This window comes from Zootoca vivipara, chromosome 9, assembly GCF_963506605.1.
Source record: "Zootoca vivipara chromosome 9, rZooViv1.1, whole genome shotgun sequence".
In the NCBI taxonomy this organism is placed as follows: Eukaryota; Metazoa; Chordata; class Lepidosauria; order Squamata; family Lacertidae; genus Zootoca; species Zootoca vivipara.
This window is the reverse complement of record NC_083284.1, coordinates 42,122,660-42,137,889: the sequence shown is the minus strand read 5'-3', so window position 1 is coordinate 42,137,889 and position 15,230 is coordinate 42,122,660. Positions and strand designations below refer to the sequence as shown.

At 39.0% G+C, this 15,230-nt stretch overlaps 1 protein-coding gene across 4 annotated transcripts in view; it reads right to left on the bottom strand.

The window, feature by feature from the left end:
* The window catches only part of RAPGEF2 (Rap guanine nucleotide exchange factor 2), a 165,477-nt gene that overhangs the window by 73,487 nt on the left and 76,760 nt on the right, over positions 1–15,230 (bottom strand). For 3 of the 4 annotated variants that reach the window (XM_035111547.2, XM_035111550.2, XM_035111549.2), the window contains exons 5-7: positions 6,115–6,190; positions 2,777–2,944; positions 145–162 (exon numbers count right to left, since the gene is read on the bottom strand). In XM_035111547.2, coding sequence (XP_034967438.2) covers positions 145–162; positions 2,777–2,944; positions 6,115–6,190 — 262 coding nt within the window. The remainder of the gene's footprint in view (positions 1–144; positions 163–2,776; positions 2,945–6,114; positions 6,191–15,230) is intronic. The other variant, XM_035111548.2, reaches the window with a different exon arrangement.

Sequence of the window (15,230 nt, the reverse complement as noted above, 5' to 3'; positions counted from 1 at the left end):
AGGTAAACTGTGTATCATATAGTGTAACAGAATGGATGCAGCACAAATTTAGCAACAGCAAACTAGTATTAAGACATTAGTTACACTCCAAAATGGGGGAGGGGATGTAAAGGGTTAGAGGACCATACACATAAGTTACAATACCTGCTGTTTAGTGCATTCCTGTGAGCCAAAATGAAATGAATGCCATATAGGAGGAAAGGAAAAGATGAACATTATCAGAGATGCTCAAAACATATAGTACTATTATGAAACTAATGCTATTATGTAAGGAAGGTTCTTAAATGGACTTATGAGTTTGGTGTAAATACTCTCCCTGATCCATATGGCTACTTAACATACAACAGTATAGTAGCAGCATTGCTAGTATTTGTCAAGCACTTTCCTTTAAAACATAACATATATTCACTTTGTCATTATGTACACTAGTCTTTGAAACACAGTCAGCTGAACACATACTATCTCAATCAGTATATCTACATATTATAACCCTAAAAGAAACTAGAACACTGTAAAGAAATTCATATTTTATTTGGCAGCCATGTTTTCCTGCCTTGGTATGTATAGCACAAAAAGGAAGAGTTGCATCTCTAAACTCTCTGTGGGTACATATAAGAAAACCGTATCTAAAATGAGGTTATTTGCATGTTCCTACCATGTGTTTGGAGAGGCATGTCTTCCCTCAAACAAACTGATTAACTTTGAGTAATGGGAACATATGATCATAAATTAACATTTTCCTTTTAGTCATTCATAAAACTGATCAAGAAGTATGCCATATTAGTACACCACAAATCAACTTATTAGATTTCAGTAAATTGTCCATCGTAAAATTACAATGAAAGTTGGGGTTACATCAAAACCTGAAAAATCAAGCCTTCTGTCATACAAGCAAAACACCTAAGTATTGAAGAATCTCACAAGACATCTAAGAAAAGACTTGGACAATTAAGAAGAGACATAGGTGCTAACAGTTGCAGGTGGAATTGTAGGTGGAAATTGACAAGAAGGAACATAATTTTTAGGAAAGGAAATAGTGGGAAATCCCCAGTACTTTAAAATCGGAGAGAGCACATGAAGAATCTCAAATGGCTATGTACCTGAGGCTTTGTATTGTGAGGAACTCTGAGTTCCTACAGAGTTAATCAGAAACACTAAAGAATAGCTCACATACTCATTTTGGGAGACTTTTATTCCCTGCATGAAGAACTGTATTCCATATCAGCTCAGGAATACAATTATGTGAAGATAAATAATGTGAACTAGCAATATATAGGGAGATGCTGGTTCCCTTTTCATGAGGGTTGTGAAATGTTTCTGGTTTGTCAAGTCTTTGAGTGAAAGTGTATTTTTGAGGTGCTTATAGTAATTTCAAATGTTTGTTTTACTTGATTGTATACCTCTCTTGAGCTTTGAGAAAAGAAATATTAAAATACTTGTTAAATATGCAACACTCAGCATCAATATACGTGATTGTGAGGGGTTTTTTTTGTTGCCACACAACAATACTGAGTATTATTATTTATAGAAATATGGTGGCACTGCCTTTTGCTCCTCAAGGCAATTCAGATTAACAAAACATGTTCTTATTAGAAAAAAAGTGAAAGCAACAAAACTACAATAAAAACAAAGTAAGAAACAAAGATAACTTACAAGTTGAAACTTATTCAAAGCCTGATGAAATAAAAATGTATTGACTGCCACATAAAAACCATTTATGATGTGGCCAGTCAAGCCTCTATCAAGAGAAAGTTACACAGATAAGGAAAGGCCCAATCTCATGCTACCATTACCCTTGGTGGCAGAACAGAGCAGGGCTTCAGATTATGACTGATAGGCAACTTCATGCAGAAGGATGCAGTCCCAAGGAGAACATTCTGGTCCCAAGACATTTATAATTTTATAGGTATGTGTAAATGCCATAATTCCCCATACAATTATGTACTAGAATACTGTTTGCATAATGGAAAGTGCTAATATGAACTGCATTGGTGCCAAATGAGTTCCTGCAATGTGCAGCTGATACTGTGAATTAGTAAGAAACAATACTTGATGATGATGATGATGACGATGACAAATGTTTTAATGTAACAGCCATCTTTAGCACTTACACACATAGAACACAGATACAGGTTTCTCCCATTTTGAAAATCAGTGTTTGCAATTTTGTAATTCTACACTACAGTGATGAACTGTGAAGACTTTTCTCCATCAGTTTGAGAATGCAGAATAATTATAATTTGAAGGCTAAAGCAATATAGACATAATGCTCTCTCAGATGATAAAGGCATGGTGTAGATTTGTTAGAACAATTTGATATTAGTCACGTCATTATAAACAACCCGCTCTGGTCTACTTCTCATGCTGAGAAGAGATAAAGCAAAATAATGGCCTAAACAGATGATAGTGCTTCAAGAAAAAGTGGCTATTCACAGAACTTAATGTTTCAGTGATTGGTTTATTGATGTATTTTAAACTAAATAAAGCCAGCACAATGATCTATTACAGAGATAAAATTTGAATAGTGTTTTAAGCTGGCATTTTGAAGCTGATCTGCTCCAAAAGCAGTATTTCTAAACTATTCCAATGACAGATAATATACTCTTAACTACAAGTTCAGTTTCTTCTTTATAGCTGCTAAAGAATCTCCTGCACATGAAATTTTAAGAAAGGCAAATTGTGGCCATGTGAATCTTTCACAAAATGAGAACGAGCATTTGGCAATTGTTAATATTCAAATTTAAGTTACACTATCAAAATAATCTGGATGGCTTACCGTGTGATAACCTCTAGGTAACGGTGGTTTCCCTACAGGATAAGCATCCACAGTGTCAATAATTGTTTGTCTTTCTCCTTTTTGATTGATTTTCCTAAATCTCCGTCGAGATTGTCTATGAGATGCTTGTCGCTGGAAATATTCTTCATTTTCATCCATATAATCCACCTGATAAAAAGGCATATTTAATAGCAAAAAATACATTTTGTAATATGATAAAAATAAATAAGGTTATGGATGGCCTCTTCTCTGCTACAATTAGAAAGCACGGGCATTCATTTCAATTTGAGATAGAACACATGAAATGGTACTCTCACAGAAATCAGCAGTAAGTTATAAAACTTTTTTCATTTTCCACAGTAGAAGCTATTCCTACATAGTGAGAATGAGCAGGCATAATTATTAAGACAATTACTCAGTTGACATTCCTATATTCTACAACTGACCTACTGTTCTTGTGCAAACCTGTGTATTTAGAAGCATCTGTTTTTTACTCTCTCACACAGAAAGCTAGTTTCTTACTGGGGAGAAAAAAGAACATTTCTGAAGGAAGCAAACTTGAAGCCTTCCGGCTGATCTCAAAAAGTCATTGGGGAGCTACCCCTCCCATCCTGTGGGAGCTAGCTCTTCTAAAACACAGCATCCTATTTCCTCTAAAGCAAGCAAGATTTTAAGAAGAAAAAAAGAAAGATGTGAAGGAAAACTGCACAAAGTTACTATAATAATGTCAACCCCCACAAAAAATATTCTAATACACACCTACAACAAGTATTGTATTTTGCATCTTCCACACAGCCATTTCTATTTTGGAGATGGTAGAAATCTGGATGCTCAGCTGCTAAGGTAACACTGTATTTGATAAGGCTCTGAGCTATGACAAAGCATGCAACAACTATTTTATAAAGAACTTTGTCCCAATTCTGAATGCTACTGCAAGTATTGTGTGAGGTAGTATTAGCTGCAATACTGTATTGTGAGGCTCTACACCCACTGCTTGAAATACGAAGAGGGGTAATGCCCTTGTTTCATATGGTGATTAATCCAATTATAGCAGAGAGAGTGGGAAATCAGGCACCAAAAGGAAGTATTTAAAAATGTAAATATTCCCTATATGTAGTGACAAGAATTTTTACTTAGATTTTGTAGAGCTGGAAGGTGCCATGAGGGTCATCTGTTGTTGTATAGTTGTTTAGTCGTGTCCGACTCTTCGTGACCCCATGGACCAGAGCATGCCAGGCACTCCTGTCTTCCACTGCCTCCCGCAGTTTGGTCAAACTCATGTTCGTAGCTTCGAGAACACTGTCCAACCATCCAGTTCTCTGCCATCCCCTTCTCCTTGTGCCCTCAATCTTTCCCACCATCAGAGTCTTTTCCAGGGAGTCTTCTCTTCTCATGAGGTGGCCAAAGTATTGGAGCCTCAGCTTCAGGATCTGTTCTTCCAGTGAGCACTCATGGCTGATTTCCTTCAGAATGGACAGGTTTGATCTTCTTGCAGGCCATGGGACTTCTTGCAAGCATCAATTCTTCGGCGATCAGCCTTCTTTATGGTTCAGCTCTCACTTCCATACATCACTACTGGGAAAACCATAGCTTTAACTATACGGACCTTAGTTGGTCTCTAAGGTGGTACTGGAAGGATTTTTTATTTTATTTTGTTTTGACTACGTCAGACCAACACGGCTACCTACCTGTAAATAGTATACGGACCTTTGTCAGCAAGGTGATGTCTCTGCTTTTTAAGATGCAGTCTAGGTTCGTCTTTGCTTTTCTCCCAAGAAGCAGGCGTCTTTTAATTTTGTGACTGCTGTCACCATCTGAAGTGATCATGGAACCCAAGAAAGTAAAATCTCTCACTGCCTCCATTTCTTACCCTTCTATTTGCCAGGAGGTGATGGGACCAGCGGCCATGATCTTAGTTGTTTTGATGTTGAGCTTCAGACCATATTTTGTGCTCTCTCCTTTCACCCTCATTAAAAGGGTCTTTAATTCCTCCTCACTTTCTGCCATCAAGGTTGTGTCATCAGCATATCTGAGGCTGTTGATATTTCTTCCGGCAATCTTAATTCCGTCTTGGGATTCATCCAGTCCAGCCTTCCACATGATGAATTCTGCATATAAGTTAAATAAGCAGGGAGACAATATACAGCCTTGTCGTACTCCTTTCCCAATTTTGAACCAATCAGTTATTCCATGTCCAGTTCTAACTGTAGCTTCTTGTCCCCCATAGAGATTTCTCAGGAGACAGATGAGGTGATCAGGCACTCCCATTTCTTTAAGATCTTGCCATACTTTGCTGTGGTCGACACAGTCAAATGCTTTTGCGTAGTCAATGAAGCAGAAGTAGACGTTTTTCTGGAACTCTCTAGCTTTCTCCATAATCCAGCACATGTTTGCAATTTGGTCTCTGGTTCCTCTGCCCCTTCAAAATCCAGCTTGCACTTCTGGGAGTTCTCGGTCCACATACTGCTTAAGCCTGCCTTGTAGAATTTTAAGCATAACCTTGCTAGCGTGTGAAATGAGCGCAATTGTGCGGTAGTTGGGAGCATTCTTTGGCACTGCCGTTCTTTGGGATATTCTGGCAGTATCTCCAGGTGTGTTGCTAAATCCAGCTATCTTAAAGAAATCTTTAAAATTCCTACAAAACTAGGATTCCTTATTCAACACTGAATTTTAATCTGTATAAAAGATAAAATATAGTTATCCTGTATGCATACCTATTGTACACATAATGACTTGGATCCTCAGGCAAGTTAACTTAAGAAAGTTCATGGGAGGAAAGTTTCCCATAGACTCATTCCCTCTGCAGCCACTTGTGCCTAAAGAAACCTGTTCGGACAACTGGGGGTGGGGGCTCCTCCTGGGCAACATGGGATGGGATCCAGAGAGCTGTCCAGCACCGTCCTATATAGTTCAGGACACACACACCCTTTCTAGACACATTTTTCAAGGGTTGCAGGTGGATGCAGGAGACAGGAGTTCTAGAAACATAGATTGCAGAGTTGGAAGGGACATAGAACTTTCTTTCCATGGTCTTCATTAAATTAACCTATTTTAAAACCCAAGCAACTACTGTATATTCCTGCGTATAAGACTACTTTTTAACCCAGGAAAATCTTCTCAAAAGCGGGGGTCGTCTTATACGCAGGGTCATATTTCTTATACGGCGAGTATATCCCAAACTCTTTATTTTAACTGGAAAAGTAGGGGGTCGTCTTATACGCCCAGTCGTCTTATACACCAGAATATACGCAACTCATTTTAAAGATGGCAAATGATACACTTCTCAAATACATAACTGTACATTTCCTTAACACAGACATTCATCTAGTTATGCTTACCACAATCATTTCAGATGGCTCTAGAACAATGCATTCACAGCCACGTCTGAAGCTTCCTGCAGAACGTTTGCCAAAACTGAAAGAGGACAGAAAATACTTTGAGCAAAACCAAGTCTATAATGCTACGCACATGACAAAACCACATTTTCAATCAAGTTTCATCTTCTTCTGAGGCAATATAAGGGGTGGGGTGTATTGACAATACAAATTAGACTTAAAGGCTGCTTTAAAATTATGAGATTCTTCATTTTGTATTTTGGCACACATGTTTGATAGTAGAAATTTGTCCCATTACTTTCACCGATACTATACTGTTGAATACTAAGGCACATGGATCCAAATGTAAAATGTAAGACATTAGGATCACTCTTAAAATAGAAAAACTCAAAACGTTTATTCTCACCTCTGCACAAATTTTGCTTGTACAGATAAAATGCAAGTCACTTATAAAAATCTGTTAAACCACTAAGAACCTGTCTTTATATAGCTGAAATGTCAATAATTAGAAACTGCTATACTTGCTCAGCATCCCAATGACGTTATGCTAGCATTACAAGGACTATATTACACATCAATCACTGTAGTAGAAAGGCAGTTTCTGGTTACTGGAGAAAAATGTTCGTAATCTTTGCCACTCCCTTTCCCTCTCAACCTGAATCCATCCATGCCTCACAATGTATGTGGAATTTCCAGACTTTCAGCTCCAGAGCAGGAGTTCTCAAACCTTGTAGCCCCAGGGCCCACTTCAGATGGCTGAAAATTACTGAGGTCAGCCAGTGACAAAATGGTGGTGCAGGAGCAAAAGCAGTTACAAAATAGTGGGCAAGTTTGACAATCAACTGGCAATAATGGACATCACTTTCTACTACCGTAATATGTCATCCATCTTTGGAAATATGTAAATACTTCACAACTGTGTTTTCCTTGCGGTGAGGAGTTCCATCGATTAACTTTCCTCAAGCTAAGTACAGAAATTTGCTATGGAGGTATTGCGACTCAGTGTCCCCATTTTAGGCAGAATTTGCTGATCGGATGAAGGTGGCTTTTTCTTTTTCCCTTCCTACCTCCACATGCCTCCCATCTCCTGTAATTTCTTCTCCCGTTCACCTTTTACATTCAACTTGAACCTTATTCTCCTCCAACTGCTAATAGTGTATTTCATCCCTCCTCTCTGGTTTTTTATATTCACTTCTTCCTCCTACAACACCTTTCCTTCCTTATCCCTTTCATTTCTATTCCCTGTTTGTTGTACTTTTTTTTTATTAACATTCATGGTGCATATTAACATTTTAGCTTCCTTCCTAATTTTCTTCAGCACTTCCTGTGGTGGTTTCTCCTCAGAGGAAGAGAACTTCCTTTCCCTTTTCTTTTCCCCCTGAACTCTTCTCCCTGCCACCATTGCTCCAGCTGGTTTTGGAATCAGTTGAAGGCTATGTCATGACTTGGGGGCAGGGAAGGCAAGAGAAGAGGCACTGGGCAGGCTATGGCACTGAAGCCCACTTGAACATTGCCTAAAGCCCACTGGTGCATCCTGGCCCACTGTCTGAGAAACACTGCTCCGCAACCACACCTCTTTACTCATGGCATTCACCTTCCCACTTTCCATCCTTCCGTCAGCAATTTTAAATGATTAAATCAACTAGTTATTGCACTCATACTACGAAGGCTGAATTTAGATTATCAATGAGAGCCTCTAGGTCAGGGTTACCTAAATGCCAGAGTACAAAGTTGTCAAACCTGAATTTTTAGGAATGTAAATGAAATAAAGTAAAAAAATGTCAATATATAATCAATATTTATTAATCATTAATCAACATTACTAAGAATTATCTTATTAAACACATAGATCCCACACTGGCAAGGGAGGTGCACCCTGTATAAGTCAATTTCCTTCATTTATGAGGCTTGCAATTCCTAATTAATTTTTGCACTACATCTTGTGAACTTCTTTTCCATCCTAGGCCCTTTTCAAAGCATGCTTTTGACTCCATGCTCTTTATTCTCCCCATGCGGTCCCACTGGTCAAATGGGGTCGCTCTTCACAGCACAAATGAAAAGCAGCATTGTCGTGCAAGAGAACCCCTTGAGATTGGTGGCATAAGCCAAATCACCATCACCATCATCACCATTTTATTATTTATACACCACCCATCTGACTGGTGTAGTAAAATTGTATCACACAGAGGAAATGGAATAAACAGTCTTGGTATAGTAATTCTGCTATCGTTCCAGTACTGGGATTGCCTGTGTGTTCCTACTCCCATGGGAAAGCATTAATTGATCCCTTATAACAGTTCTACCTTTACCTCTAAACCTGCAAGCCCATGAAATTCATTTGATTCCCAATTTGGATAGGTCAGCTGTCTTGAGGTGGAAGCATAGCTGCCAAGTTTTCCCTTTTCTCGCGAGGAAACCTATTCAGCATAATGGAATATCCCTTAAAAAAAGGGATAACTTGGCAGCTATGGGTGGAAGTACAGGCTCCTTAAATAAACCATGCTTTGTGGCGGGAACTGCATGATATTTTACCTATTTTAAGTGATCGTGGGATCAGTTAAAATTACACCTGAAAGTTATATGTCAGCTAAATTATGCAACAGTTTATACAGGTATTAGCTGCTGAAATTAATCTGCAGGGACTCCAACATTTACTTTTGCATTTATACTGAGAGTATGCTGAGTGACACAGACAGATAGAAGTATCATAATTTTTCTTTGGGACTATGATTCAAAGGCTGACTAGGAATGCCATGGGGAACAGACAACGGCAAGAATGCTATGTCATGAGACAGGATGACCTAATTCTGCATCACCCCATCCCCCTTCCTGGGTAGACAGTCAGACTTAACCCATGGCAATTAGGAATTAAGGAATGCTGGGAAGAAATGCAAGAGTAGAACCTCTCCCTCTCTCAGAAATCTCCCTCTCCCAAAGGACCATATTCCTAAAATGACCATATTCCTTCTTGTTATCTCTTAGCACCTTTTGATACTATTGACCATTGTATTCTCAAGAGGCTCTGTGAGTTAGGAATCACAACCATGACATCATGGTGGTTTTGCTCCAAGCTGCAGGGATGTTGGTATCTGAAGAAGTGTGCATGCACACGAAAGCTCATACCAATAACAAACTTAGTTGGTCTCTAAGGTGCTACTGGAAGGATTTTTTTTATTTAGCAGGGACAGTGCTGCCCGATGTCTAATATAGGAAGTTCCATAGAGCTGGGAACACCACACTTAAAGCACAACTTCTGGTTGTCATGAGACATCCTTTTAGTCCATGAGGGAGGGAGTGCCATTAATAGTCTCCCATCCAGTTATGCTGTGGCATCCTGCAAGATTTAATCTTGTCCCACATGCTATTTAACATCAGTATGAAGCTGCCAAGAGCACTCATCCGGAGATTTGGGGCTCGTTGCCACCAATATGCAGATGATACCAAGCTCTATTCCTCCTTGCCATTATAACCAGATGAAGCTGTTTTATGCTAAACCACTCCCTGGGGGCAGGGGTTGAATGAGGTCCAACAACTTAGGCTGAAACCTGGCACGATAGGTTGATATATGGTTCTTGTATACAGGTATTAAATGAATGGTGTGCTCTTGATGATCTCTCTCTCTCACACACACACACACACACACACACATACACACAGAGAGGGGGGGGTGCCTATTTCCAGCTCTGGCTGATACACCACTTACGTCTGTTTCTGGACTGGGATGGATTTGCCTTGGTGGCTCTTGTTAAGAGTACTGTAATGTAATCTCTGTACCCTTGAAGTCAATCCAGAAGCTATAGCAAGAGCAGAACTCAACCTCCAGATGGCTGACTGATGCACCTGTTGCGATGGCGCAATGGCACTTTTTCATTCTGGCGCCGTTGGGCAGGCCCTCACTTAAATATAGTGCAACCATGGTACTTTATCAAAAATTTCTACAAATTACCCCAGATTATCTCGTGGGGGACTTGTGTGAGGGGAAACTTCCTAACTTGGAGTCTCAGGCATTTGATCAAATAAGATGTTATTAAACAAAGGAAGTTTATGACACAAAGCAGGAAAAACAAAGGGTACTTCAGGTTATAATGTTATTCCAGGAAACCGTTCACCTAATAATATTTATACTAAATCTAACTGATGTTATGGACTTCTAATCAAGCACAACTTCTTTTACACTTCAGTGGCTTGTGTTCAGTTACTTCACTTCAGGTAGATGTTACAGGTTTGTTTGTTTTTTTTAGACTAAAGGGTAAATGCTCAGCTTATTTCCAGTTATTTCACTTCAGTTCTTTCTCAGTTCTTGCACAGCTGTTGCCGCTTAATACTTTGGTTCTTAAACAAGGTGGTACTTCCTGTTAGTTACACAACCCTTTGACAACCCTACTCCTGAGGTACTCCTAGTAACAGACCCAAGTTATCACCACACCCCTCATAACTGGTTTGGGAGTCTTCTCTTTTTGCAGCAGAATCTACAAAAAACACTTGGTGACCCAACCTGCCCAGCAAAACAAACTTTTCCGTCACACCTGTGCATATTACAAATGTTTTGCAGGATCTGCGTTGGCCACTGCTGTGTTAGTAGGCTCAATTCAATATTGACATAATAAAGCCCTGAACACCTTTTCCCTGTATAAACCAATGGGAGTGGGGGAGGAGAGGAGAAGGCTTTCACTGATACAAGGCTTCTATGAAGTGGCACCCTTCCTGTGGTACGCCCACTATCTAGATGCAAAGACGACTCCTATGCTCTGGGGCTTATTTGTTAGCATAGGCCTCTGGTGGAAATTGAATGTTCAAGGTCCTATTATTACTGTAACAAAGAACTGGTTTGAGGATCATAGAAAGTGTACTCTTTCACTGTTGTTTTTAACACTTTGATAATGCTTTTTTATTTTTGTGTGTTGTGCTCTCATTTATATAACATTTGATAAGCCACTCTAGGATCTACTTTTGATGAAAGAAGTTTGAAAGTTCAATGAATGAGTAGAGAAATAATAACAATTATGGATCAACATTGTTGCCTTCATTTTTTACAGTTTTTTTTGGGGGGGTGCTGTCATGAACCACCCGTGTACATAAAAAGTTTACCATTACACCATCACTGAAAGTTGCACATGCTTTCATAGTAATATAGCTTGGCATATCTTCTCCTATTACACTATCTCAGTCTAGCATAGATAAAATGACAACCTAGACTAAAACAGACTCAAAACAAAGCTTACCTCACATTTTCCAAAACAGATTCATACAGTACAGCCATTTGGCATTGAAGTAAGCCCTCTTAAAAATATGCTTACAATGGACAGAATCAAAGCATTCCCAACTTGCTGGAAAAATGGAAGTTGCTTCACTTGTATAGTTAATTTTATTATAATAGTCACTTAAGAAGAAAATGCTCCATATGGTTCTATAAAAAGTAAATGGTTTCCAAGGGAACAAATATATTTGCTCTACTAATTGTTCTGAATATAAAATATGCTCTCAAGCTACACTATTTCTAAAACCTAATTTAAAGGCAGGGCTGAGAGCATGTTCTCTCTTACCTCTTAAGACTGAAATCATATACACACCTACTAGGGAATAAACCCAATTTGAACACAGGGGGGTCCTACTTCACAGTAGATGTGCATCATATTGCACTGAAAGTTCATTCACTACCTTTAAGAGGTCTGGTTCACCTAATGTGGCCAGACTTTATATGCCATCATGCCAGGTCAGGATATGAAGCTTTAAAAAATAATAATAATAATAATAACCCTAGAAGTTATATTTATTTACAAATAAAACTGCTTGATAAAACAGAATTAATTACAGGGCCAGAGTTGTGGTCCAATGTTAAGAACAAGTCAGCTAAATTTCATTCTGCCATTTATTTTTGTGCCTGTGGCCGATGGCTGAAACAAATAAAGTTTCATTCATTCTGCCATTATAATGAGAAATCAGAGAAGGGGGGATCTATGGCTTATAGTTCAGTTGACCGATTTGAAACTTGGCAGTGTAAAGGTATGCAGGGCTGTCTTAAGCATATGCAGCGCTGGGGTGCAAAGATCCGCCCAGCGCCCCCCCCCCGGTTGCCCAGTCCCAGGTGCGCAGGAGGGTGGAGCCGGCCAGCCGCCTCAGCATCTCGCTGGCTCGGTTGCCCCTGAACTCACGGCGCAGAGCCGCCTGCAACAGAAGAGCCCACCCTGGCGCTCCGACCGACAGATGGGCTCTTCCCCAGACTCAACTCTCGGGCCCCGGACTCCCAGCCTAGCGCTCCTGAGAGCCCGGTGCCCCACCCCCCTAGTGCCTATGGGTAAGACAGCCCTGAAGGTATGTTTAAGGATGGTCCATCTCCAAGTTGGGAAAAAATTGATGAGAAATTATTTATTCTGAATGAGTTAAAAGTTTATAAGGGATTCTGGCAAGCTGACAGATGTTCTGTGTTTTCCTTCCATAGGCTTTGCTGGGGTGCTTTTTTCCGCAGAAAGATGTATCCAATTATACCATGTGTTTTGGAAAACTGGTTGTTCTTCTGTTGCAGTGAACAAACAAATCTGTGAGTAGGGTCCATACCTTTGCCACCTACGGCCCTCCAGCTCCAAGGTACTTGTGAAGCTGAAACTAACCACAGGGTAGGATACCACACCATATTAATGATGCATGTTTGGGGTGTGGCCCTTAACAGCCACAATTTCCTGGCATTTTGAAGCCTGTGTTTACATGGGAACCCTTTAACACAGTATGTTAAGCCCAAAGGTGTTTTTTAGGTTGCTGCTGTTTTTTTCATTTTACAAATCATGTCAGAAAAGCATAATCCTCTCTTCTGTCTGTTCAGCAGAACAATGACCTGCATAGAAACCAGGTTTTACTACTGTATTTGTTTAACAGTCACAATTACATCATGAAAAGCTATTATAAAATTGTAAAAAGGATGCCAAAACATCAGCTGCCTCTAAATACAGAAAGAGAATCAAGCATTTCTGATTCAAGTATATAAAATGTTTGCTGGCAATACTTTTTATCTGCATAGTTGAAACAAGATGGAAACCTGCTATAGAAAACTGCATTTGTTGTCTCCAAGCTATGCAAACCCTTAACAATATTTTTAAAAAACACTCTTGTTATTTAGAAGCACCGAAAAGAGTAGGGGAGTAACAAAATATGCTGAGAACATGCACACACATGAGAAAATTGGGGACAAAAAGACAATCTGTGCAATTTTCCTATGTTAATTAAAAATACCATGACATCAACAGGCCAGAGGAACTTTCTCCAGCCAAGTGTTCTATTCACAAACATCCACATTGTCAGATATGCTATAATACACACAGGCAAGTAATTCAAATTTTTCAACAAAAAACTTACAGTATTCATTATTACTCCCTTGCCCTTGCTGGGCCTCTACATTCCTAATTTTCATCTCCAACTTCACTTCAGTGGAATGTTATTCATCATGAGCATAAATGCTGCAAATGTTGCACCAATACAAAAATAAATAAATCCTGGTGAATCCAAGGTTTATTTAGCATATTCAAAATGCATTAACCACCTTCTGTGGTTTTAACTCCCAGGTCCTAGTCTGACACTCTAACCACTACATCACACTGGCTTCCTAAAGTACTTCTGCTATGGGGCAGCTATATAATTTTAAAAGGTAAATAAATATGGGGAAAGCAAAATATCACTTAGAGAAGGATCTAAAATATTTTCCTTGAAGCTTGAATTTGTTTTATTCTGGATTGTTTTATTTGATGGTTCCATGTGTTGTATATTGCTTTGAATTTTTTTCTTTAAAATATAAAGCAGCATAGAAATGAAAGGAATAATATTAATAATAACAACTAATTACATTGCAGCAGCAAGAACAACAAAATGACACCTAGACAATCTGTTGCAGCGACCATAATCTAGATGTAAGGTGTCATTTGGCAATTAGCTTATATATCTGAGTTTCTAACACTGATCATGAGTCAAATGTGGCCCTGAGCCCAAAATTCATTATTGCCCCACCCCCCCGGTTCTGTAGGGACAGAGTAGGCATGCTTCCAATCTATGCATTAAATAACATATAATATCTTACGCCATAAGATTGTTAACCATAAACACTACACCATGGACAATAAATATGGATCAAATAGAAGAATCTTAAACGAAATACAAGGCAAAGATTTACTTCACGGGTGAAGAGAAATCAAGTTACAACAGGAGCTGCGGGGCAGAGGAGATGTTAATACTTTCAGACACCTGTGCAAGCTTCCACATCTTTGGTGAGGAAAGAATGTTCATGAAAGAGTAAGCATTTCTATCTCATCTACAACCACCAGCATTATGAACTCACTTGTTTAAAACATCTTTGAGATAAACCAATGTACTATTCTAATAGTCTAATCATAAGGAAAGGTTTGTTGCGATAGCCCTCAGTGCCATCATTGTTTAAGCACCAGGCTGCATTTATATTGTTCATTCCAACTACAGATTCACATCACCTTTAAACAAAACACACACACACACACACACACACACACACACACACACACACCACCACCACCACCACCACCACCACTGGTTTTTGTCTCATACTGCTGGGTTTATTACTGGTTTTTAATGTTAATATGTTTTTAATGTTAACGAAAAGCTACTATGAGAATTTTATAGTGGAAATAAGAAAGTTGTTTTAGACGAATATTCTGCTATCTTGGCGAGAGAGAAGAGCATATTTATTCAAAATCACAATTCCAGTGAAATATTATCAATCTGCCTACACTAGAACATGTCTATCAATAAATATCACTTGGGACAAAGCGTAACACTTAAACTGGGATGTAATGAAACCGTAACTGGTTTCCTTAACAATCTGGATAAAGTCTGCCAGAAGAATAAATTCAGCCTTTATGTAAATAATTTTTTTGTGATAACCACTTCCCAACAACTTTACATTTATACAATGGCTAATACGAAGTTGATATTTACAAATCCGTGGTTTGTTTTCCTGGGCTATCTTTCTGACGCTTTGTTTAGATTAAGCAACCTGTATGCCAAGATCCAGTTAAGGTCTCCAGGGCTCTGTTAATCAAACCTGCAGAATCATTCCCATAGACTGCTACCTACAGAGCTCCCAACAGCTTACATACAGTGTC